This window comes from Uloborus diversus, chromosome 5 (genome assembly GCF_026930045.1).
Source record: "Uloborus diversus isolate 005 chromosome 5, Udiv.v.3.1, whole genome shotgun sequence".
NCBI classification, from domain to species: Eukaryota; Metazoa; Arthropoda; class Arachnida; order Araneae; family Uloboridae; genus Uloborus; species Uloborus diversus.
The window spans coordinates 9,796,218-9,822,257 of NC_072735.1; the positions used below are offsets into that span (position 1 = coordinate 9,796,218).

At 31.1% G+C, this 26,040-nt stretch overlaps 1 protein-coding gene across 1 annotated transcript in view; it reads left to right on the plus strand.

Annotated features, from left to right (window-relative positions):
• The window catches only part of LOC129222436 (serine/threonine-protein phosphatase 4 regulatory subunit 3A-like), a 46,201-nt gene extending 25,131 nt beyond the window's left edge, over positions 1 to 21,070 (plus strand). Inside the window, exons 6-12 of the mRNA XM_054856950.1 lie at positions 3,167 to 3,260; positions 5,060 to 5,218; positions 7,791 to 7,960; positions 12,385 to 12,527; positions 12,614 to 12,792; positions 15,367 to 15,518; positions 19,214 to 21,070. Coding sequence (XP_054712925.1) covers positions 3,167 to 3,260; positions 5,060 to 5,218; positions 7,791 to 7,960; positions 12,385 to 12,527; positions 12,614 to 12,792; positions 15,367 to 15,518; positions 19,214 to 19,318 — 1,002 coding nt within the window. The 3' untranslated portion in view covers positions 19,319 to 21,070. The remainder of the gene's footprint in view (positions 1 to 3,166; positions 3,261 to 5,059; positions 5,219 to 7,790; positions 7,961 to 12,384; positions 12,528 to 12,613; positions 12,793 to 15,366; positions 15,519 to 19,213) is intronic.
• The last annotated feature ends 4,970 nt before the right edge of the window (positions 21,071 to 26,040 follow it).

The window sequence follows — 26,040 nt, forward strand, 5'->3', positions numbered from 1 at the left end:
TTTTCCGTATTTTAACGGAATTCCTTATTTTCGGTTATTTTGAAAAGCAAAAACTTCATTTTGGTGGAAATCCGTATTTTTATTTTTTTCCTGTGAAAAAAAATCCTTTCTGCGCATGCAGCTACTTAACCAATGGGTGCAGTGTTTTCCTGCATTGCGATTTGTTTAACTTGATTCCAATCTGTATAGTAATGCGTACTGCGCATTAACTCATTCTCTACTTAAACGAAAGGGCAGCTCGAGTGGTTAGAGCACGCTGCGTAATCCCGTGCTGCGATTGGTCAAAAGAGAAACGATCTATTGAATTATAGATCCTTTCGAGAAAAGGGTAAACAAAGGGACTATTGTTGTGTTATATGATTTCAGTTGTGCATTGAACACGCTCTTGCAGCAATTTTTTATTTTATTGCTAATCTTTTTTGAAATTTCTTGCAAAAAAAAATTTTTATTTGATAAAGATTTTTAAAAAAAAACAAATTTCGATCGTGTTGGATGGATTCCAATCCTGTGTTCCAGAAGTGGTGCATTTATAAACTATGGTTGAACATTTTTTTTAAAAAATCAGATTAATTTTTTTTAATTAAAAAAATCCATTTAACTCTAATTTGATTTTTATCTCATGTAAGACTAGTTTATTTTCCCCTATTTTTCTGTTATCTTTACTAAATTTGATATGAATAATAGGCATCAACATTAAAATTTGTTTTACCTCATAGTTTTTTGGCGCAGTAATGCTTGAAATTGAAATAAATTTTTCATTACTAAATTTGATTTGAACAATATGCATCAATATTGAAATTTGTGTTACCTCATAGTTTTTTGGTGCAGTAATGTTTGAAATTGAAATAAATTTTCAATAGTTTTTAGAATATGATAGATTAGCTTTGTTAATAATCTTTTCAGTCATGAATAAACTGTCTAATTTATTAATAACTGACATTCCTAAGATCCTTTTTTAATGTTTTGAAAAGTTCATAGTTTTTTAATACGCCCTGGTATTATCCTTAGGTATCCCTGGTCCCCAAAGCAGAATACTACTAAATTTGCGACGTACGTCGGAGAACAGATGCCTAAACAACAGAACCATTCTGTTCAAATTTGAGAGGAAAAGTCAGACACATTTTCTGCAAATATCTTCCTACTGAAGATAGAATTTTACACAAATTCTGCAAATTTCTTTAAATTAGAAGAAAATCTAAAATTCTCAGGGAAATTAAGATAATTCGGTGGGAAGCTCGCGAAAAATGTTGAATTCGATAAGTCATCTGCAGGAACTATAGATTTAATTTGAACTTAATGAAATCTACAGAATTTGTGCAAAATTCTATCTTGAGTTTGAAGATATTTATAGAAAATTGGCAGTTTCTGCAGATTTTCTGCAGAAATTTCATCATCACTCTGGAAAGATTCTGATTTTTCTAGCGTTTTTGGTTGCCCTTTTCCCTATATTACTTAACTTCAGCCGCTGCAACCTGAACGTATGTTTTTGGAAACATACCAACATTGAAACATGTCCATCGCCGCAAATTATGTGACTTGTTTGAGATTTCAATCTTTTTGAATCCTGAAAATATTTCTATTATTTAGAGAGTTTTGAAGTGTTTTATTATATGCGACCCTAACTCAATTCATGTTATTTATTATTTTAGTAATTTATTTGTTTATGAACATTATTCACTTACTTCTTCATCCCATGTACAATTACCCCCCCCCCCCCCGCCCCCCCCCCCCCCGCCCCCACCCCAAAAAAAGTGGTTTGACACCTAGGTTTGATTTTTCATAAAATTTTGTATCTTTCTATGCATTTTAGATAGCATAAAAAATATTTTTGGAGAATCTAGTCAAGTTTTAAAAACTGAAAAATAAAAAATAAACCTGTATGAACGATTTTTTTTAGGGGGGGGGGGGGTGTTGTAGAAAAGGGTCACGTTGCTTGCTTGTGTATACAATACTTGAAGTACTTGCAGAACAATTTTGGGCAAATGGTTTTATGTTAAAGAACATCATCAAGTATTCTGCTTTTGGGTCCCTGGTTACAGCAGTTAGTTTATGTAATTTTTGAAAGTATGTCATGACGCCGTGGTATTTCAGTATTATTTTACTTCAGTGTTTCACATGTTTGATAATGACAGAGTTTTGTTTGTACTTCATGAATAATGCGTCCAAAAATGAAAACAATAATATTAGGACAGAAGTAATGTGAAACATTTAACGAAAATTCAGTTGACTCTCCAAAACATGAAGTCCCAAGGGACCGGCCAATAGCTTTGAGTTACAGGAAGTTGTATGTAAATATTCTTGATTTCTTTTGCAGAACCTTGACATTTCGGCCCCAGCCTATGTTAGAAAACAAGTTTTACAGCTATAATAGGTTATAGGTTTTTGAAATTCTAAGGGGGGTGTGTTTTGAGACATTCAAGGTCAAAATTCACAGTGAAATGAACCATGGTGAACACTTGAAAACGTTCACACCATTGACACATGGTGAACCTTGAAACCTAAACCTGTCGTGACAAAGCCATGTTTTATACCAATAGAAAGCTCAATTCTTTAACTTTACAGTGGGTTTTAAATGTTTGTTCTATCCTTAGGATAGAAGTTAGTCATTTGCATGTCATAACTTTAAGTTCTCACTTTTTAAGTTTTTAACAGTCCTGTCTTTCGTAAAATTTTTGAAGTAGAATTCTGAAAATTGGCAGGATTACTTATCTTGTCATATGTGTCCTTCATACAAAATTTCATTTAAATCGGAAATGGTAAGGAGGTCACTGACCTGACATAAGGAATTCCAAAATGTAAAACATGTAAACATTCCTTGTTTTTTTTTTTTCAGTACCTTGCCATTTGCGATAGTGGAAGAATAATGTTAGAGCTATAAAATATATTTTTTTGAAGAAATTCTAAGGGGGCATGTTTTGAGATATTCAAGGTCAACAAGACACTGTGAATGACCTTGAAACTTAAATCTGTCGTAAGAGTCTTTTTTATATCAATAGAAAGCTTTATTTTTTAGTTTTTCAATGATTTTTGAACTTTGTCAAACCAGGAAAGGTGGTGATCCTAGTGTTTTTCAAGCAATGCTTTATACTTTGTGTAATTGACCATTTGTGATCTAAATCCTCATAGTAATTTATATTCATTTATTTTTCATTCTTATTTATTCCAGAAATCAGATTTCCTGAATTTCTTTTACAAGCACTGTATGCATGTATTAATTGCTCCAATGCTTGCAAACACAACAGAAGATAAACCCAGTAAAGGTGATGTTACTGTTTTACTTTTTTTTATTGCCAATATATTTTTGCATGAGATGACATTTGCTTCCTTTGTGCTGCTATAGGTTTGATGAGTGCAGTGAAACTTATCAGGAACGACCATCAGCTGTTCCTAGAAAAATAGGTCATTAAGAAAGGTGGTCCTCCAGAGAAGTGTACATATTGCATTTCTCGAAAAAATTAAAACGAAATTTCACTGTTACGTATTACTTAAAAATTCTTGAAACAATTGTTTGCTTTTATTTAATGAATTTTGCATGTACGAATTATTACATATTTTAGAAAGCATAAAAATTTGAGCTCTTAAAGCAGCGACATATATGTAAACTTTCTTTTCTCCCCTAATTTTTCCAAAAGTACCTCTTTTCGTAATTTATTTTTTAAGTACTAACATTTATGCTTATGTCTTGTATTCTCTAAACTTGACATGATGTAGGATGATTCACCAGTAGTTGGCTATTTAGTGGACATTTCTACAAATGCTACCTAATTTCACAAAAAAATAAAAAAAATTGAAAATTTTCTAAAAGTCAATAAACCTATCAGGATTAATGATTGTTAGTTATTTTTCTGTTTTAGTTAATAATTTTCAAATTATTTTCAGTAGTAGTTAAAAAGTGAGATTTTGCCAGTAATTGACTACTCACCTCCAGTATTTGACCACTCTTTAAAGCACAGTAAAAACTAAAAATTTTTCAAACCCAACTGTATGTACGTCTGTATGGGATGTCATCACAGACGCCATGTGACCTTTCACAACTTGACACCGCACAAGTCGTAAAAACGGAATTTAAAATTTTTACAACTAACCTTGATTGTGTATTGTGAGACACATACAGACGTATTAACAAAACTCATCACAGTGGATTCATCACTGTTAAGATGCATGTTTGGTTGCCTTCAAATTTGCACTCATAAATACGATCAGACATTGAAAAAAAAAGGGCAAAACTCGTTTAGAATTAAAAAGTGAAATTTATGTTGACATTTCAGTGATAAATTTTTTGTGAAAAAAATACTTCTCTTTATTTGTATAAGGAAGTAAAAGGTTCTTCTCCTAATATTATCTAAAAGAGTAAAATTTTAATCTGAAGAAATTTTCCGGGCAATACGAGTTTTCATTAATCCAAGGTAGCGTGAACCCCAATTATTAGCTCAGATTTACGAGACTGCTATATTTTGTGTTCTCAATAAATTAAAACTTAATAAAGTACTAAAGAACTCCTTGTCATATTAAAACATTTTTATGTATGAAATGAAAGCCCAATTTCAATATAAATTCGCGATTTTGAAGCAAACAAGCAACAAATACTTAAAATCACTATCAGTGTTAGAATGAGGAATTTAAATCTAGATATACTGTTGACACTAGGGGTAAGTTTTCTAGATGTGAAAATTTCTTGCGGCTATTTTTAAAAAATTAAATAGGCATTGAGGTTATAAAAAAAGGAATAGAAACAATGCACACATACCAGTTTAATTTTTAAAATTTAAGTAAAATATCTTTTTGTTCCTTTGCATCAGTTACTGGTTATGATTGCGACAAGTTGAGAAATAAAAAGTTTGAATCAATCTGAAATTTTAGGCGACAAATTTGGTATCCAGGTTTGGAAATCTGGGCGTCAAAACCGAAATTTTGTTGCAAAACACCCCTAATGCCACATATTTGTAACACTGCTTATGATTTTTTTTTTTTTAAGCTTTAGACCTGATGAATTAAATATCTTACTTATGCACTTGATATAATAAATATATTTATTAATTTTCGCTCTTTTTTCTTTCAGAAGACAGCCAAACTGCTCAGCTTATGAGTCTCATTTTAGAATTATTATCATTTTGTGTCGAGCACCATACATACCATGTGAAAAATTATATTTTACAAAAAGATTTATTACGAAGGATACTAGTTTTAATGAAGTCAAAGCATACATTCCTAATATTATGTAAGTAGATTATTGTTTTTTAAATTTACCTAATATACTTTTTTACACAAATCCAAACATTTGTTACATGTGATCCATTTGATCTTTTTTGTCCTCCTGTACTCTGGCAGAATAAGACAACACATTTAAAACTTTTAAATCCATACATCCTTTCTTTCCCTCAAATTGTTCCCAAATTTCGTTCAATCAATCACTATTTTTGGAAAACTTTTATGTGTTAACATCTTCAGTACACATATTTAAAAACTTTTAAAATTATTTTAAGAAGTATTTTCAAAATAGATATAATGGAAAGACTGTGGATGTGCTGGTCATGCCACAAAAAGTATTAATTTATTAATCAATATTTATTAAATATCCTTCAAAATAAATATATAGAACAACAATATATTTCTGGCAACAATTTTCCCTACCCTAAAAAGTATTTTTCTCAAAGCTCCTTCACACTGTGTTCATCTATAGGTCATGAAAAATCTTAAAATTATTTGTCTCATGAAAGTTTTGTCATTTCACTTCAGGTCACAAAAAATTTCTGCTTTGTTAAACTTTTAGTCTTAAAAGAAACAGTCTTAAAATAAACTCTTTGATTTAAAACATTTCAAAAAATTTAGAGTATTAAGTGCTCATGTCAGCAAGCGTGATTAAGTATAGAAGTAGCATTTCTTTTTTTCTTCACAGTATCACTCAGTCATGATTGTTACAAATAACGACTAATGTGAATTAATTTGTAGATGTTTGACATTTTGTATGAACCAAGTTCAACTGTACTTAGGTTGACCATGGAATGTTTGATGTCATTTAAAGGGAGGGGGAAGAAAGATATAGAAATACCAAAGAACAGCTTTTGCAATTGTTGAGTTAAAATGTGTGCATTTATCTACAATCAGTTAAGCATTGGTGGAAAAATAAACAAATTTTTTTTTAATTGTGAAAGGGAAAATATTTCTGAGAAAAGTATTTTCCTTTCGTTCATTTTAACATTTTAAACTGATGAAAAAATACTTGAAATCAACAGTCACTAACTCCTGCCTTGAATCCTTAGCCCTAATTTCTGTTGAAAATTATCCATCACTTTTTTGAGTTTTTCATTTTTCATACCCCATTTTACAGCTTGCAAATGTTTTGCACTAAACATTGATTTTCATAAAATTCAAATATTTGAACACGTTATATTGTGCACACAGCCATTTTTGTAAACAGTATAGACACTTCTAAAAAGTGTTAAGACCTAGGCCAATTCACAATGTCATCTGTATGTTAGAAGATAATTGAAGAAACTACCAAATTTGAAGGATCCAGTTGTTTCAAAAGACGTAACTTTTTCTGTGTTATTTTTATTATACCAATTAAATTCCAGAATTTGACCCCCCCCCCCCTTCTCCCATTTTTTTCCTCAAGATTTTTACTTATCTCATTCAGGTTTTCAATTGCAGGAAATAAAAGTAATTTATTTATCACAAGTGTCTGGTCTTGCTTTCCACAGCTGACCCACTGATTATTCAAAATTACATGTCTCGCAAACCTCCTGTGAGCAACTTTTGTGGAAATTAGTTCAATTCAATCCCATTCTTTGGAAACTTCGTCTGAACTCCTCATGCTTGTGCAAATTTTTGTTTGATTTGTTGCTTGTCCATGGAAACGCATTTATGCTTTTGTTGATCAGAAAATTTATTTCTGAAAATAGTGTTCGTTATTTAATATGTTTATCAGCAAATGGTTGTCTTGCCTTTTCTTTGTATTGTAAAAATTTGAGAAGTTCCAACTTTTTTTTTTTTTTCCAAATGAGGCAGTGAGAAGCAAAGGGATGTAAATTGCAAAATTAAAAATTTGGAGATACCTGTATAAATGGTAGGTGAACCTCTCCTCTGTCTTGAAGCAAGAGATAGTACTAGTAGCTCTGGTAGGGTCTGTTATACAGCAGGATTTGAAAAAACTTTTCAATGAAAGCCTACCTAGGACCTTATCTTAAAACATGTTTTACTCGAAACTTGAAAATGTCCACTTACATCCTTTTGCTTCTCACTGCCTCAAATGATTTGTTTAAGGTCTTCTAGTTCTAAAATATTGCTTATAGTTATGCAAAAGGGTTCCCTTTTTTTTCTTCTTTTGTCATTGAACAAAATCAAATAAGAGAGATCACTTTTGATTTGATTAAGATGTTAGTATGTAAAACTTTATACCTCTGTTTTATAGCTTTCACTTCATACTAAAATTGAAATATAATTATTTAACGTTCTAGATTTTTCATAAACTGAATTTAAGTCATCATCAAAAGAAAGAAAAATGCTTTGATCCAAATCTCAGCGCATTATGGCCTTGCTTTCTAACTGAGAATGAAACTAATGAGGGAATTGTCCTAGTTCACAGGTTTCTTAAACTTTGACAATTGTATTCAGTACTTTAAACTGATTTTCAAATAATTTGAAAGGAGTTAGAAAAGTAAAGAATCTTCAATGAAAACATCAAATAATGGTTAAAAACTGTTAGTTAAATGTGTGCTTAAAAATTACCTTTTGCACTTCTTAGTTGTCATTGTGACTTAATTTCTTATTGTATGTTTGATTTTTTGCAGGTGCTCTCAGGTTTATGCGAAAAATTATTGGACTCAAAGATGAATTTTACAATAGATATATAACTGGTGGCAATTTGTTCCAGCCTGTTGTTGAGGCATTTAAAAGAAATAATGGCAGATACAATTTATTAGACTCAGCTATTGTTGAAATGTTTGAATTTATTAAAGTGGTGAGTTGGTCATTTTCTTTTCTGACAATATTTTAAAATACATTTGTAATCACAAAAGCCTGGCGTATTTTTAAAAACATCAGAGGTTGATTCAGACACAAATTAGTTTTGCGGCCCCTTCACAAATATATATACTTTTTTATACAGTACTTTTAAATTACAACGCAAAACATGAGTGTTTCAGGATGGTTGAGGCATAAACCATTCCTTGCTGATTTATAAATAATTCTTCCTACACTTATAACTCTTCACTTTATTTAATTCTTTCTTTTATCATTTGATTTTCAAAATTTTCATGTAGGGGAATGTAGAGCCAAGTGTAATATGCAAGATAACTTAGCTTTTCCAAACTGAAGGAATCGGAATTTTTTTTTTGAAAATTACAACATATACAGGAAGCGCATTGTATTTTATAATAAAACTTGCATTAAAGCGTTATTTTTGGCAATACATTTTCGCCTTTAAAAAAAGGGGGGGAAATGTTCACTTATTTTTCCATGAGACAAAGTGAAAAATGAAATATTTTTCTAAGAAAATGGTTTCTTTGCCATTGCAAAAACTATTTTCGATCAAATAAATAAGTAAATAAAAGGATGAATGAATAAATGAAACAATAAAGTAATAAATAAATTAATAATTAGGTTATATACGTGAAAAGGTAAATGAGTGATTAAAATAGTGAGCGAATAAGAAAATGAGTGAATGAATGAACAAATAAGTGAATTATTAAATGGAGAAATGTAAATAAATTAGTTGATAAATGAACCCATAAGTGATTTAGTAAATGAAATAAACTTTCACTTTGTTCGGCATGTACTTGACTAATTGTACAAAATGGTTTGAATACAAATATACTTAATATTAACTAAATAAATGCTTCACCAAATATTAATAGATCTTAATTTATATTTAAAATGCTAATAACAATAATAATTTTTGACCTGCAACAAAATATTAGTTTGAGTATCATTTTTTAAAAATAGTATTATCATATGCTTTGAGTTTCAGATATAATTTTTTCCTGACTGGAATAGACTACATGTGTTTTACATAGTTAAATTATTACCAGATAGGTTTTGCTAAAAGCAGAGTAAATATTTCATCATTTCACTTTGTCTTACATTCTCCTACTTTTTTTTTTAATTAAGTAGGTTTTAATTTTTTTTGTTTTGAATAAATGTGCACATTTGCAGTGTTGCAACATGCTTCATTTGTCAATACTTTGCTCTATGCTCTACTTTTAGCTTGGTGCTTGAAGATTACTGTGAATTTTCAAAGTGTTGGTTTGAGTGGTTACTAATAACATAAAAAATAATTTCTGAGTTAAAAGCATCTGCTGAATACAGGCAACTAACTAAATATTTGACTTTTTGTGTAATTAACATAATATTACTGTATTAATAATATGAAATTACTTTTTAAAAACGGTAAGGAAGCAATTGTATTAAAAATCATCATGATCATTAATCAACCAATTAATGCCCAATTTGCTTATTGGCACATGCCCACTATTAATCACCATAATTTGTGTTATATGTGTGCATGCAAAAATATTACTCTGATATTATAAAATAAGGAAAAGGGTATACTTTGATGTATCTACAATGCATGCATTTATTAAATGAAATGACCTCAAGCAGAGTTCCCATTAAAAGAGAAAAAGTGGTCGAAAAAATGTCCCCCTCAATTAAAAATTCGAGTGATAATTCTAAAAATTGAGAAAAAGATTTTTAAAAATATATATTCTATAAAATATTCCAATGTTTAAAGGCAAAGTAGTACTGCCTCGTATTTTGGTATAGGTGGAATTTATTACTAAGTTCATATTCAAATTACGACGGAAACTCTGACACTACTCGGGATTCACACAGTTTCAATTGTTTAAAAAAATTGATCTTATAACAATTCATCTAATAAACAAAGAAATACTTTTTGATGAATATTTTATTGAATAGCTTATCAGCTCTTAAATTAAGAGCTTATTTTTTGTTTGTGCAAAGGTTTGTATTAATCTACCATGCCAGTTTTAATCTCATACTTTTTTGCAGTTACATGATTCCTTTTTGATTTACCATTTAACAGTGTGAAGTTGAAGATAAATATTTTTGAAAAAATAAACAAAAAGAGTGGTAAAAAAATTAAAATATGGAAATGTGCAGTGTACTCCTGTATGAGGGTCCTATTTTTGCTCTCTCGATTTTTGTTAAGTCATTATATTCAAATGAGCTGCAATTTTCAAGCCCAGCACCGTTTCAAACTCTGCCTTTCTCATATTTTTCAGGTTATCAGACTTTTACTTTACAAATTAATCACTTTGGATAACTATTAATAGAGCAGTGCACTTAACTATAGGATAAGGCAGAGTGTGGAAGTGGATCAGTAAGAAAATATACTGTAGAAATGAGAGTTCAATTTTGGTAAAATCAAGATTTTGAAAATCGCTGTTCCAGTTTTTTCGGCGTTTTTATGGATGTGTGTTTTTTATTCTATCTTTTCTTTCTTTCACCAGGGGTCTGGCCAGAGCAAATTTGGGTCCGTTAAGGGACCCTTCACAAAAATCCGATCAACCAAAACGGACCTTTCACAAAAATCCGACCAACCAAAACGGACCTTTCACAAAAATCCGATCAACCAAAACGGACCCTTCACAAAATTCTGGTAAACAAAAACGGATTTTTCACAAATTGTTTATTGAAAGAGCAAATCTCAAATTAAAATAATACAGCATATTTAAAGTTAAATTAGAGGAATCAACTTATACAAAATCAGCTAATTTTGCAAAAGGAAAAAAAAAATCGGCACTCTTGTGATGCTCCTGCAAGCCATAAATAATTACTACCGCCAAATAAATATAATGCCTGTTGTTGGTTTCTTTGAAAGAAATTAACAGCTGAAAGTCAGTTTGGTTTATAATTTTGCTTGTTTGTTTTATGCAGCGGTGTTGTTGTAAACTTCTTTGGAAAAGCGTCAACATTCTCTGAATAGGCGTAGTAAGCACTTTTCTCCCCACTCATGATTTAAGCATCAATAATATACAGCGAAATGAATTTAGAACTGCAAAGGATAGTATGGGTGGGGCGGATGTGATCGCTTCGGATAGGGTTACAAAATTTAACTGATGTGATCGCTTCGGATAGGGTTACAAAATTTAAACTTATCGCCATTTAGTGTCTGCTGGTGCGATGTTAAACTGTTATTTTGGGAGAAAGTTATATGGGTTTGTTTTTTCGATACTAAAAGGATAATTAACTTTAAATAAACTTTTATTTACCGTTATTTTTTTCTATAGATGTCTACATTTTGAAAAACGCAATCTTTTTACATCCGATATGAGAATCATATTTCATTCTTTTTTTCAAGCTAACTTCGCTTTATTAGGATGCAAATAAATGAAAAGTCTCTTTATTTTTGTAACAAAGCTTATTTCAAGTTTTTAAAGGGGAATTCCATTTTCTTTTATGAGTCAATAATTAAAAGGCTGAATCGATGGTTTATTTTTTATTTTATTTATTTATTTTTGCTTCAACTGTGTCCAGATATTAATGATATACTTATCATAGGACTCTAAAATGCAATTCAAAAGTAATTTTATCAAAAATATTTATTTTACAAGCCGTTTTTATACTTTTGATTCCTTCACTTTGAGGATTGCAATCTCTTTGCATCCGCTGTGGAAATCTGATGTTTCGAATTTTCGATGTTTAGTACGCTTAGTTAAGAGGTAAACAAATAAAATATTTTTTTATTTTTGTGAAAATCACGGAATTTATAAGGTTTGAACGAAACTCTGTGCTCTTAAACAGTGTCTTGGGTTAAAAAGTTATATGCTGAACCCCTGCCTAATTTTTTTTCTTACAGTTATTTTAAATACTATACAAAAAACATTTATAGTATAATTTAACATGATGTAGAATGGTAGATAAATATTGATACTTGAGGGGTGCTCATCTCCCAGGGAGCGATGCCTCCCCCCCTCTCTTCAAATACTAGAAAAACACTCAAGAATGATATTCTCGAGAGAAAACACTCAACTTTAAGTGTCAATGATGCAGTTTCCACCATCTCAAGAGTCGAAGCTTTCGTTTTTACAAGAAAAAAAAATTAATTATTTGATTTTTCACAAAAATAATTGATTTTTCACAAAATTATTTTATTTTTCACAAAAAACGGACCCTGTGAAAAATCCTGGACAGACCCCTGTTCACTTGCTCGTAGTGATTCAAGTTAGGTTGAAAATTCTTAAGCCTGACTTTTTTTTAAAGTGCACAGTCTTACGCTCTGTCAGGAACCCTGACCTTAAGTAATTTTATTTAAATTTTGCGTCATGCATAAATGTCAACATCCATTTATCATTTTCTGTAACTGTGATAGACTTTTTGTATTTTACGTGAACTAACTCGTACACTATTATTGTTTTCGTACAGGAGGATGTTAAGACATTGTGTGGTCATGTTGTTGAACGTTATGGAAAAGTATTAGATAAAGTAGATTATGTTCAAACATTCAGATCTTTAAGGTTACGTTATGAACAGCATTTGGATCGCAAAGATCGCTCTTCTGTTGATAAGTAAGCTTTTACTGTTGCTATTCTTTTTGTATGTACATTCAATGTTTTCATTTTTCATATCTTTAACTAATTATTTTTTTTTCCAGTGTCTCGTTGATAATGAGAAATAGTAGGTATCGCCGTGACCCTAGGCAGATTGATGAAGATGAAGAAATGTGGTTTAATGACGATGATGAAATAGATGATGAAGAACCTGTAAATGAACATAAAGATTTAGATGACGAATTTGATCAAATAGGAATTGGGAAGATTCTAGAAAAACGAGGTGAAGATTATTTTTCGAAAAAATTACCATTTTAGTCCCAAGTTCTTGTTTTTCCTTCTTTTTTCTCCTTTTTGTCTTTCATGTGGTGGTTCAAACTTCTGGTTTTTGTTTCCACTTTAAAAAATTTCTCATTGTTTGATCTTGAAGATTAAGAGTGAACAGTCATATAGTTGCAAAAAGGGCACTTCCAGCAGCATGTTGCACTGAAAAGACCGATTTTTAAGATGTCCCAATACTCTCCAACATGTTGCTGTGAAGCCATCATCACTTTTCACTGCAATTGTATTTATGCTTCACTGAAAACTTGTCATTAAATAACAGGGCTGGCAAGTTTTTGCCGGAGCGGTTAAAACCACTGGTAGAAACCGGTTAAAACCGGCATGGCAAAAACCACTGCCACATTTTCGGCAGAAACTGGCAAAAACTCTCAAAATGACAAAAAAAAAAACTATTGATAGACAGTAGAAAACGCATGTAAAAAATAATTAATTGTTAACCAAAGCACAGTTTAATTTACAATATTATTCCAATTCAGAATCAAATGTTACATTGTTTGGATCCTGCAGTTGCTTCTTGGAAAAGGTGGTTCCAAAAATCTAAATAGTTTCTCAATTTAATATACAAGAATGAGAAACTTTAGAATATTCTTGCAACAGAAGAGCTAGCAGGCAATGCATCAAAGAACAAGTAATATTCATAAAACTTTCGAATTGTATATTTTTTTAAACTGGTCCATCATGTAGTAACTAGGGTAGTGGTAAAAATTCGACTGGAAAAATGAGTTTCGAGAAGTTGGGCCAATTTGATTTGCAAAGCTGTGATATTAAGTACAAAATCTAGATTAATATTGGGAAGTAAAATTTGACACTTTCTTCTTGAAGACATAATTTCAATCACAAGCAACTTAGATGGAGTTTATTTGCGAGCAAATTACAAACAGTAATGCCAGTTTAATTCTGTAAGTCATTCCTCTATCCTAAGAACCCATATGAGTTTCGTCCTTTGTTAGATTAATCCAAATATTACGAGCATCAGTAATTGAAAAGTTCCCTTTCTGAACTAAATCAAGGGCAGTAGCATAACATTTTATTTTTTACAATAATGAAATGAAGTTTAATTTTTTAGTTTAAACAAATATCATTTAGTAATTACTTTAGTTTTTTTAAACGACTTTAAGTTTTCGCCAGTTTCTGCCGGTTTTAACCGGTTATAACCAGTTTCTGCCACTGGCATGGCAAAAACTAGTTTCTGCCGGCAGAAAGCCAACCTTGTTAAATAAACAATGTCTTCCCTTCATCCTTTATTTTCTCACTTTGCTAGATTTCCTATAAATTCGAATACTGAAATTGACTGCAAATTTAGTTGATTAAAATAACTTGTAATAATTTATTTAAATCTACACTTCTTGCTTTTCCTTTTCCCATTACTTCTTTTTAACCATCCAGTAAATTCAGTATTAAAATTTAATACTGAATTAATTTGGAAAAAAGTGGGTTTTTTTTTTTCTATTCTTGAAATATACAAGGCTAGTTATTAAGTAATCTTTAGACTTCATGTAATTTCATGTAATTTGCAGAGATTCTAGGTGGTCTTCTTTTTCAAAAACAGTTTCAGTTTTAATTTCTCATGTATCTCTCTTTTATCCATTCGCACATTGCTGTTTTCTTCTCGATGTTACTTTTTTTTTAAGGTGGTCATGAATAGCTTCCAGTAAGAATTGATAATTGTTTTAATTGTTGCATAAAGTTGTATTTGCAGCATTAATGTACATTTTTTCCAAGTTTTCTTTTACTACCTTGAAATTTTAAACTAAGTAGTACAAGAAAAAGAGACAGAACTGGAAGATGAGCAAATTTTTACAATCTGCAAAAAACTGGTGAAATTTTTAAAAACTTAAAATTTATCATTGCCAGGATACATCTTTTACAATCACTTTCTTAATATTCTATTGAGTCATTCCTTCTAAGACTCGAGGAGTAATATTATCAAATGTTTATGGCTTTAAAAATTCACACTGAAAATAGTTTGCTTTTGCATTTTTCCATTTTAAATGATTTAAATTCTTTTTCTCATCCACAGGAGCTTGTTTTGTCTATGGCAGTTAATGTACATTGCTATTAGATACATTTAAAACCTGTTTTTGTTATTGCATTTTAATTGTAAAACACAGGTAATAATTAAGTTATTTTTTGTGTTTAATTAGAAATAAATATTATAAATTCAGAAAATACCACAAAAGCCTTGCTTTTTTATGAAACAAAACTATGTAAGATTTCAAATTTTATTCTTATTGTTTATTTATACCCCATAATTTATCTTTAAGAAACATTAGGATTACATTTTTAAAAGTAAAGATTTATGTACATATTTCGTAATTTTCTTTTGTCATAGTGTTAAATGTTGAAATAAAGCCTTTTTTAAAGAATTCATGTCCCTTTTCTCCCTAAAGACAAAGTTAAAATATGTTAGCAGTCCCAAATTTGTTATTACAGTGATTATGTAATTGAATTAATGATATAAGTAAAATTTTATGAAATGGTTATACAGTTTTTATAATATGATTTGTTTTTCTAGCACGAGAGGCAGAAGGCAAAGAAAATGTCAAGACAGTTCCATTGCGGTCATTTTCTCCTGTTTTAAATAGTCGGAGAACTAACAGTCCATCAAATGTTACAACACCCTTAAGTCCAACTGTGGAAGTAAAATCTCCGCAACTAACACGAAAGGTATTTTTTTTTTATTAATTAGACCAATGATTTTTATGAGCAAGTTTGTTTTTTAAATTTTCGCAAAATTGTTTCAAGTTTTCTCTGAGCAAACTACATTTGTAATTTTCGCAAAATTGTTTCAAGTTTTCTCTGAGCAAACTACATTTGTAAACTTTGATTAAAAAAATTTGGGGACTGTTAATGTAGAGCATGAAGCCTAAATTTAAATTGGAAATAATAACAATATATCTATAATCGTGTAACACAGGAGAACCCTGAAAGATTTTTGGCACTCTTGCGATGCTCCTGTGATAAATAATTGCTACTGCCAAATAAATATAATGGTTGTTTGTTTGTTTTATCACAGCTAATTAGCAGCGGTGTTGTTGTAAACTTTTCTGAAAAGGCATTGGTAAGAACTTCTCTCCCCCCCCCCCCCCCGCTCATGATTTAATAAACAATAATATATATCTGCGAAATGAACTTAGAACTGCAAAAAGATAGTAAGGGTGGGGAAAAAATATGATCGCTTCAGATAAGGTTACCAACTTCAAAATTATCACCACTTAGCATCTGGCGTTGAACCTTTATAATGACTTGATTAGAAAATATTCTCATCATTTTGCCAGCTTGTCAATATTTGCGTTTTTATGGTGCGGTGCGATGTTTAATTGTTATTTTGGGAGAAAATTATATGGGTTTTGATTTTTCGATGCTAACAAGGATGATTAACTTTAAATAAACTCTTTTAATTACCGTTTTTTTTCTTTAGATGTCTACATTTTGAAAAATGCAATCCTTTAAATCTGATAAGAGAGTCATATTTTGTTCTTTTTTCAAGCTAACTTCGCTTTATTAGGATGCAAATAAATGAAAAGTCTCTTTATTTCTGTTAGAACTCTCATTTCAAGTTTTTAAAGCAAAATTCCATTTTCTGTTATGAGTCAAAAATTAAAATGCTGAATAGATGGTTTATTTTATTTCATTTATTTATTTATTTATTTATTTTTGCTTCAACTGTGTCCACAGATGTTAATAAATTTTTATCATAGGACTCTAAAATGCAATTTTAAAATAATTTTTTCAAAAATATTTCTTTTACAAGTCGTTTTTATACTTTTGATGCCTTCACTTTGAGAATTGCGATCTCTTTGCATCTGCTATGGGAATCCGATTTTTCGAATTTTTGATGTTTATTACGCTTTGTTAAGAGGTGAACAATTAAAATAACTTTTTATTTTTGTTAAAATCACGGAATTTATACGTTTTAAACGAAATTCTGTGCTTTTTAAGAGTGTCTTGGGTCACAAAGTTAAATGCTGAACCCTATTCTGAATTTTATTTATTTATTTATTTTTTTTTTTTTTGTTACAATTATTTTAAATACTGGACAGAAATATTTGTAGTATAATTTAACAAAATGTAGAATGGTAGATAAATATTGATACTTGAGAGAGCGATTTAAGTACGAAATCGCTGGCTAAAATTTATTTTTGTTTCAACTTCTTTAAGTGTTTTAATACATACATAACATCTGTAGTTGGCAGGGTTTGTAATTTTTTTTTAATTAAAAAAAATTGGACTTTTAAAAATTTAAATCGCTTTTTTTTTTTTTTCAAATTTGTAGATATTAATTACTTGACATGAATAAACATAACATATTTTATACAATAGATGAAAGAGCAACTTAATAGCTAAACAGTGGTACCACTATTTCCTAGAATTATAATTTTCATACTTATTAGAGGGAAAACTCTTAAAATTAGTCAGTTTTCTATGTTTATCAGCGCAGAGTCGCACAAAAGTTTTGAAATTGTTTACAAAATGTTGATCTATTTTGAGGATTAAAATAATTTGTACAATTTTTTTGAAAGGATCCATAATATTTAAGTTGAAGGTTTTGTATTTCAATCTCGTATGAGTAACCTTATGTTTCTATGCCAAAATCAATCACAAGCTTCGCCGAAAATTGTTTGTTGTGTTTGAAATTAGTCCTTTTGTATCCTATAAATGTTTCAATTTTTTTGATAGTTGGCAGTTATTTTGGCCTCTACTACTTTCAGTCGACTCATTATAGTTTTTATTTAAAAGTAAAATGAACTCTTAAAAACTCCTTACTTTTAATTTTCAAAGTAGAGTATTAACCCTGGTATAGTAACCCCTCATTACATAGCTCCTCTTTTTATCTCATCTTTCTTGTCTCCCAGAAAATTATATTTCAGATAAAAGATATTAGCATGAACAAATCTGTTATGTTGTCCTTACATCTAAATAGGTTATTTCCACCGTTATAGAAAATATTATAAATTGTTATTATTTTTTAAATTTTAAAGGAACAATTGGTAAACTTTTTTTTTTTTTTTTTTTGCTTTTTTAAGAAAATCATCCTGATATGATGATAATCTTTTTGTTGGTACACGTCATTAATTTGTACTTGAGTTGAATATTTACTTTTTATGACCTCAGTTGTGTAGCATTTTCGGGTATATCATGCTTTTTTGTTGTCCCCCAACAAGCAGAATATAAGGAGGAGTGGAGTTACTGTACTTTAAGTGTTGAGGAATTTTGTTTTATATGCATTCTTATCCCGTTCTGGTATAAGTTGATCGACAACTTTTAACCTCGTTTTTTGTTGCTAAATTGTTGTAATTATAATGGTTGTCTCTACAATAATTATTGCCGTGAAAATATAGAAATTTTCTAAAACATCAATTATTGCAATCAATCAGTAAGATTGTACCTACATCAGGGATGTGTCTGCTGCTGTTACAAAAGATGATGTCACAATGGATAGTCTGAGGTCAAGGCGGATACAAGGAAGAGGCGATCGCCCCCTCCTTGAGCCGAGATGCAGGGACTCTTTTAATATCAGAGTAATGAATGGTTGTCTTTTTAAAAAAAAAAAAACAAAAAGTAATATAAATTCAAACACCATGCTATTATTTCAGTTTAGTTGTTGTTTTAGACTGTTATTTCAGTTAGAATTTTTACTTCCTCTTATTCAATTTATTTATTTGCATTTTTTCCCCCAATGAAACTATCAAGATATTAATTCTCTTATACAAATATCAGTATTAGCTTGTTTGTAAAGCTGCTTACTCATACCGGGAAACAAGGGAATTTTTTACCAAGAACAAGAATTGAGTGGCAACCCTGTGTATGTTACCTTCATAGCAGAATTGCAATGGTTACCCAACTAAACCAGCAGTTTTCCCTTTTCAAAATCTCTTAATTCCCCTTGCCCCCCCCCCTCCCCCAAAAAATTGGCCAATTTTTGTCAAAAAATTCATTGAACTATATAAAAAAACACATGTTATTCAAAATTAAGAGTTGAATGATGATTGGAATAATTTTTGATGTTTTGAACTGAAAAAGATATTTTTTTTAAATAAGTTTGTAAGTAAGTAAATGTGTGATATTTTATGTTTTCTAAGAATTTATAATTAGTAAACATCATTTTAATTAGTAAAATATCAATTCCCCCCCCCCCCCAAAAAAAAAAAAATCTCTCCTCAAATTGGTAAAAACCATCTCTAACCTTGCAAAATTTTGCTAATGAAAGTTTAATAATAGTTGTGATATATGTGATAGCCTAGCTTGAATGAATTTGGTGTTTTCTTACCTTTAATTGTTAGGAATGTAAAAAAGTGCATATTGAGTGCATATTTATTAATAAAAATTCAGTTTGAGTCACTTGCTTGCCTCTTATCTAGGGCGGACTGGTTGATTATCCTGATGAGGATTCGGAGGAAGAGGAAGACGAAGAAGAGGATGCCAACAGTGTACCTCCATCTAAGCGCCCAAGAGTTTCATCATAGCATTAATTTTTTTTTTTTAATTTCATTCACGAGCATTGTACTATTTGGTGTTCAGAAAAGTTGTTCCGTTTTTATCACCTCTGTACTGATTCACCAAATACTAATTCCAGCAAGTTTTGCTGCTGTCGCATCATTGTCAACTGCCATCTTGTGCCTGTCAGTCTACTGACACCTCTCTTTGGCCAACTGAGAAGCGAACGGCTTCAAACATTGTGTTGTGGTTCCCCAGCTCTGGCATTTTATTTCAAACGACTGAAATGCAATTTATTTTCTTTCTTATGTTTTTGAAGTTGAAAATTGGGGGGGGGGGGGTATAGTAAGTTGTTCCTAATTTTAATTACCTTGAAAGCTTTTGGTTGAAATGTTTCAAATGGGGCGTGAATGAACCCAAAAAGTTATCTTTGACAAAAGTTTAAAGCATGCAATATGAATGTATTTATTTTAGATGTGGTGAGAAGTCTTATTGTACAATTTTTTTAGATTCTGTATTTATGTAAGCAAGGAAGAAATAGTTCTGTTAAGTTTTATGAGAAGTTATTTAATTTCATGTGTATATGACTTGACAGTGCAATGATGGAATAGTTGTGTAAAAAGTAATTTCATTACTTAACCAATACAAGAATGCAATAAAAAAAGGAATAATGTGTAACTTAATCCAATTTGTGTGAAATACGTAAAATAATGCTCTTAATTTGCCATCTCAGTTTGAGTGTAAGCAAAAACCTACCTCCTGAAAAGCTGGCTTGTAAAAAATATACAAAAGATTTGACCTGAAATATTTTTGTATACAATAAAAGAGAGGCCCATTATGCTACAACTAACTGACCTTTCTGTTGTTTCAATATGTTAATTTATCAGTTTTCATGTAGCTTTATGAAGTTACTTTTGTGTTCTTTTTTGTTGAAGCTGATTTTCAGCTGTAATTTTTCTCATTGTATGAGAATGTACAAAAAATCATCAATAGTCGAATACATTTGTAAATTGAATGCAGTGTTCATAGTTGTTACAACTTTAGTGATTCATCTGAGAGAGTGAGAGAGAAACATATGATCATATGTACATAGATTTACGTACGTGTTTTTATTATGCAAATACAGAACAGTCTTAAAACATCGCTGTTGAGACGGTGAGTGCCATGCATATGAAAATGCATGTTGTAAATGTTTGTTCTTCCATGTCTTGTGTTGATAATTTTATAAAATCAAACACGAAATATGTTTTATTAAGATTATGATTTCATGTTTTTACAATTCCAGTATTTGGAATTCAAAATAACGACAATCATAATTTCCAAAAAAAAAAAGGCAATTTTGATGTAAACTTCTTTTTTCAAAATTGTTTTCGCTGTAAATGTTGTATTTAAAAATGTTTGATTTGAAAGAAAATCAAAAATATTTAATTATCTAGGGGTAATTTTGTGTACCCCGAACAGAAAAGCTAGAAAAGTAACAATTTAATATTTTTTCACAAATTTTTATTTATTTATTAAACATATGATGAAACAAAAACTTGGGGGGGAAAAATAGTTATCATAAAATATACCGTGGAATATTTTAAAATTTCATCAACATAATTCCAAATAGAAGTATATTCCATGATAGCTTTTAACATTCAAAAACATGGTTACAAAATAACTAATTGAACATCATTGTAAATTTTTGATGCAAAATGTCCTGTAAATATGTTTTTCTATGACCAGAAATATTGTAAATTATTATAAAAATACAAGTCTTAAAAAATAAACATGTATAAAGCTTGAAAAATGTGTAATTGTTCTAATACCTCAACAGAACAGTTTTTGCTTAAAATATTGAGCTGCATATCTGTAACTCAGCCAAGTGGACGTAAGTCGCATTATGATAATTTTACAGAAGAGAGGAAAAACTTTTTTCTGGCCCATGCAAAGGATGAGACACGTTCTTTTATCCCTGGTAAAAAAAAAAAATGAAAGGATATCTTTTTTAAGAACTATGTTCACATGGCTCGATGCGGAATAGGCTTCTACATACAGGGCACTGATAAACATGAATCGAAATATTTGGAGCTACGTTCTTCTGGCTCTGAGATACAGATATTAGTTCTTACAAGTTCAAAGAAACATTTGTCGCATTTTTTTTCAGCATAATTGGCAAAATATGAGGGTTGTCCATAGAACAAGGTTTACTGTTCAATGCTAGGAAATCTATTTTTCACAATGAAAAATATGTTTATTGGCATTGAATAATACATTGTTGGAAAGCTTAGACTTTCCCCTATTTCTCAATATGATTTTCATTGAGATCAATGCATATTTGCATGTGGTGTATCATCTTGCTTAAGCTTGAATTGTGGAACTCTTCCTCCGTGCCAAAATCTTTTTTCTCAGCTCCTTTCCAGTCCTGAAAAATGTCTCACTCAGAAGTTTTTTCAACCTAGAGAAGAGATGGTAGTCATTTGGGGCTAAGTCTGTGAATTGTGTGAACAAGCATTGTCCTGATGGAGACATACTCTCTTTGTGAGCCTGCCTCTCCTCTTGTTTTGAATCGCACGGCAAAGGTTCTTCAACGCCTTACTCTAGCATATGCATTGTTGTATCGTTAGGCATGAACTTGCCCAACAATTGCCCCTTTCTGGCCCAAATGACGCTCACCATCCTTTGCCATTGTTTGTTTGAAATCCGTGGCTTCGACAGCCTTGGATGTTTCCAAGGACAGGATTGTTCTTTCATGTCCATTGTTGCATTGTGGACCCAGGCAGGGCCTTATGTAAGGGGAGGGTTCTTAGGGTTCAAACCCCCCCCCCCCCTCCGAAACTTTTCAAAAGCATTTCAAAAAGTGCTTTTCATCATACTTTTTTGCTGAAAAAAAAGAAAATACAGTGAAACCTGTGTAAGTTGACCACTCGCGGTGCAGTTCTTTGGTGGTCAACTTAGACAGGTGGTCAACTTATAAAGGGCGGTAATGATTTTTTTATTTTTTGTCATTTCTTGCACAATATATTCATTTTTTGAGTAACTCACCCTTATTCTTTCTATTCAACTCACTTTCATTGTTTAACATTATTGAAAGTGAAACCATAATTAAAAATACTAATCAAATATTTTTTTTTTTAACTAGATTAGACACTGTAGTTTTAGCAATTCCACATGTGCCGGCTAATTTTCTCTGGCTTTCTCCAATTTCAATTAATTTTAATATAATATTGCATACTTTTTATTAATCTCAAGTTCAACTAACTTTCTTTTTCAAGCCTTTTTTGTACAACTTATAGCACAAAGAGCAATAAGCGCGACTCTCCCAGTTCATAAAGGCAAAATTAAAATGTCCTATCTCTTAATCCCTTGCACCAGAAACATGTAACTTTACTCATTAGCAGGCCCAGATCTGCGTACCCTCAGTGCGAGGGGCCCGTGTCCTTAAAGGGGCTAACGGCCCTAGAAATTGAAGAAAAAATAGAAAAAAATCAGCTTATTCACTTTACAAATAGACACTGCTGGCCACTAGGGAGGGGCCCTACATATTTTGTTGCCAGGGTGGCCCAAAATGTATAGATCCGGGCCTGCTCTTTTTAGCACAATTCCTGTGTTGCCACAACATATTGCAACTGAAAGAAAAGACTTTGAACTTTTCTACTGACACCTATTTTCATTGAACAGAGTACAAAAAGCTATCTCAAATAGAACAACAAATGAAAAACAAGTTTGGAGAATAAAGAGCAGCATAAGCTTTATGCTGCTGTTTAGTTAGTAAAATGCTAGTCTGTCATCAAAGCATTAAAAACATTTTTGGAAAGCTATCAAAAAATAATAATAATAATAATAATAAATAAATAATATTAATAACAATGATTAATAAATAAATAATAAAATAAAATAATTTGCTGAAGAAAGTTAAAAAAAAATAAACCAAGTGGTCAACTTACAAAGGGCTTTTTACAATACTCCAAACCAAATTTGGCGTACATTAGTGGTCAAGATAGACAAGTGGTCAAGTTACGGAGGTTTTCCTTCATTATATGAGATAGGACTAATTCCGTTCCTGACAAGAGCGGTCAACATAGACAGGTGGTCAACTTACAAAGATGGTCAACTTTACAGGTTTTACTGTACTTCATTTTTTTTAATTCTTTTCATTTTTTTCTTCTATTTCATTTGAGAAATGATATTTTTATTGAAAAGTTGTACTATCTACAGTATTTTTTTTATTCCTTTATTTTATTTGTAGTTATTGCAAACCCCGTTTCTTACAAAAACATTTAAAATCTTTTTTTTTTTTTAATTTGAAGCGTCTAAGATCTGTATTTAACCTATTTAATTATTGTGAAAACATATTACTTTAAGAAGCGTTAATTCGAATGTGCTGATACGTAAGTGTGCGTAGGGCCGGATTCGGAAGTGTGGAGGCCCCTAATCAGGGTTCGAAAAGATCATCATATTTTCAAAAATATCCGATACTTTGATATCCGAATATTTTGATATATATATATATATATATGTATTTATATATATCCGATATTTTCGACCCGTGAAAGTTAGGATATTTTTTAAAAATTTTACTGTGGGGGCCCCTTTGTTATGGAGGCCCCGGGGCAGTAGCCCCGCCTGCCCTCCCCTGAATCCGGCCCTGGTGTGCGTATCTTCTTTTGAGTTATCAAAAACACATCGATTAATAGGGGTACAAAGGTTATGCACTGCACACATTAGATTATTTTATCATTAGATAAATACATCGTATTTTTCATTTGGTTAAAATTGCAACAAAAATCAATACAATATACAATCAAATCAAATGTAATTAATTATATAGATTTTATGAAAAATATGTTTGATAAAAACCTTCCCCGAAACAAAAGTCTGGTTATAGCCCTGGACCCAGGTCTCGTTTCTATTGAAATAAGAGTTCAAGAAATCCTGGCCATAGGTTTTGCAGGTCTGAACAAATTTGCAGGACACTTCAACAGGTTTCCATTTCGTTCGCTGTCCTCCGTGTGCATCATCAGGAATCACCCATTGGCGTCGTCAGCTGAAATTTATTGGGGGGGGGGGGGACCATTCTGACTCTGTCATTTTCAAGTTGTGTTAAGAAAAAAATTCGTATATATATATATATATATATGAGACAAAAACTTGACATCAAATAGAAATGGGTTTACATTGCATACAATACTTTTAAAACGATTACATCTTGATTTACGTAATTACACAATAAGAAAAAAAATTAAATACCAACAAATACATTTTTTCTAGGCTGCACATGGCATACGAATATCCGTGCTATTTTTTGTGATCAATTTCGTCCAAGATGTTTTTGTGAACGTAACATAAAGCAACATGATTCAACCGCTTTCATGTCATAGTCGACCTTAGATACAATTTCAGCTTTCTCAGCGCACTGAAGCTTCTTTCAACTTTACTGACGAAGGGCGGCACACCAAGAGTAGCCGCACCAAATTTTCAACATTTTGAAACAGTGGACAACTGAATTAACCGTTCTTAATGAAATGAAATCATCAAAACGAAATCCAACTTTATTGAATCAGTCGCTTTATGGAATCAAAGCTGTTTAGAACAAATGATGGTGATATGCTATGGAAGGAAAAATTCGGAAGGCCTTCTAAGGAAATTTTTAGAAATGGAAATCTTAAAAACGCCATTATAGGCTATATTTGTCGACGTTAGTGTAATCAAAGGAATGAGACTTGAAGTTGCTTCCGATGGCTTTTTTTTAATAGAGCGAAATCCATCACCCCTCCGCCCAGTTTTTCGAAACTGAAGTTCTAAAAACGGTTTTAGAATAACTTCGATGATGTTACGGGCAGGACGATTCTGGAGCTCTCCCCAAAACTATTTTGAAATTAAAGTCCTAAAAAGCGAAGTTTTAAGGAGGGATTTAAACGTTCTCCACCTTAAATTTTTCGAAAATGTAGTTTTTGATTTTTCAGATTTCATATGGGAGCAGTCGGGTCGGACCCTCGTCCAAAATTTTTTCGTAATTGAAGTCTTAAAAGTGGCAACTGTGGACCATATTTGGTGACGTTATGAGTTCGGCCGTTTTTTCAAAATTGAAGTTCCACAAAAGCAATCTTAAACTATTTTCGATGCTTTCAGAAGGCAAGGCGTTTGGTAATTATTCCCTGGAAATTTTTCGACATTGAAGCCGTAAAAACGAGGTTCGAGAAGCTCTTTAATGGTTTTAGTGGGTGGAGGGGGATTGCGAAGTGTAGCATTTTGAAGATTTTCTAACTTTTAGACCAATAGGAAAAAGGAAAAAAATGGGACAGGGGGGGGGGGGGGAGTGAAAGAACTATGGTTAGTTGGACGTAATTACCTGATCAATAGTCAGTAACTTTTTATTATTTTTTATTTTAAGGTTATTTTCAAAATCAATTCAGATTTTTCCCAACATTAGGCAATTTTTGGAAAGGAGGAGTTCAAGAATCCTCCCATGAAAGGTAAAACGCAATTTCAGGTCATCTTTAAAGACATTTAGACGTAAGGAACGGTTTTAGGAATTTTCCTCCGAAACTTTTCAAAGTTGAAATCTTAAAGGCACAATTTCAGACTATTTTTGGTAGTAACCTTAGTGAAAGGGTGTTGGTTCGGGGACCCTCCTCCAGAAATGTTTTGAAATTGATGTCGAAAAAAGGCCTAAATAAATGCGTTTTTAGGACATCAATTTCCATTGTTACTAAAACCGATCAACTAAAACTTATTTTAAATTTCTTGCAGGGGACGAGAGTTAACG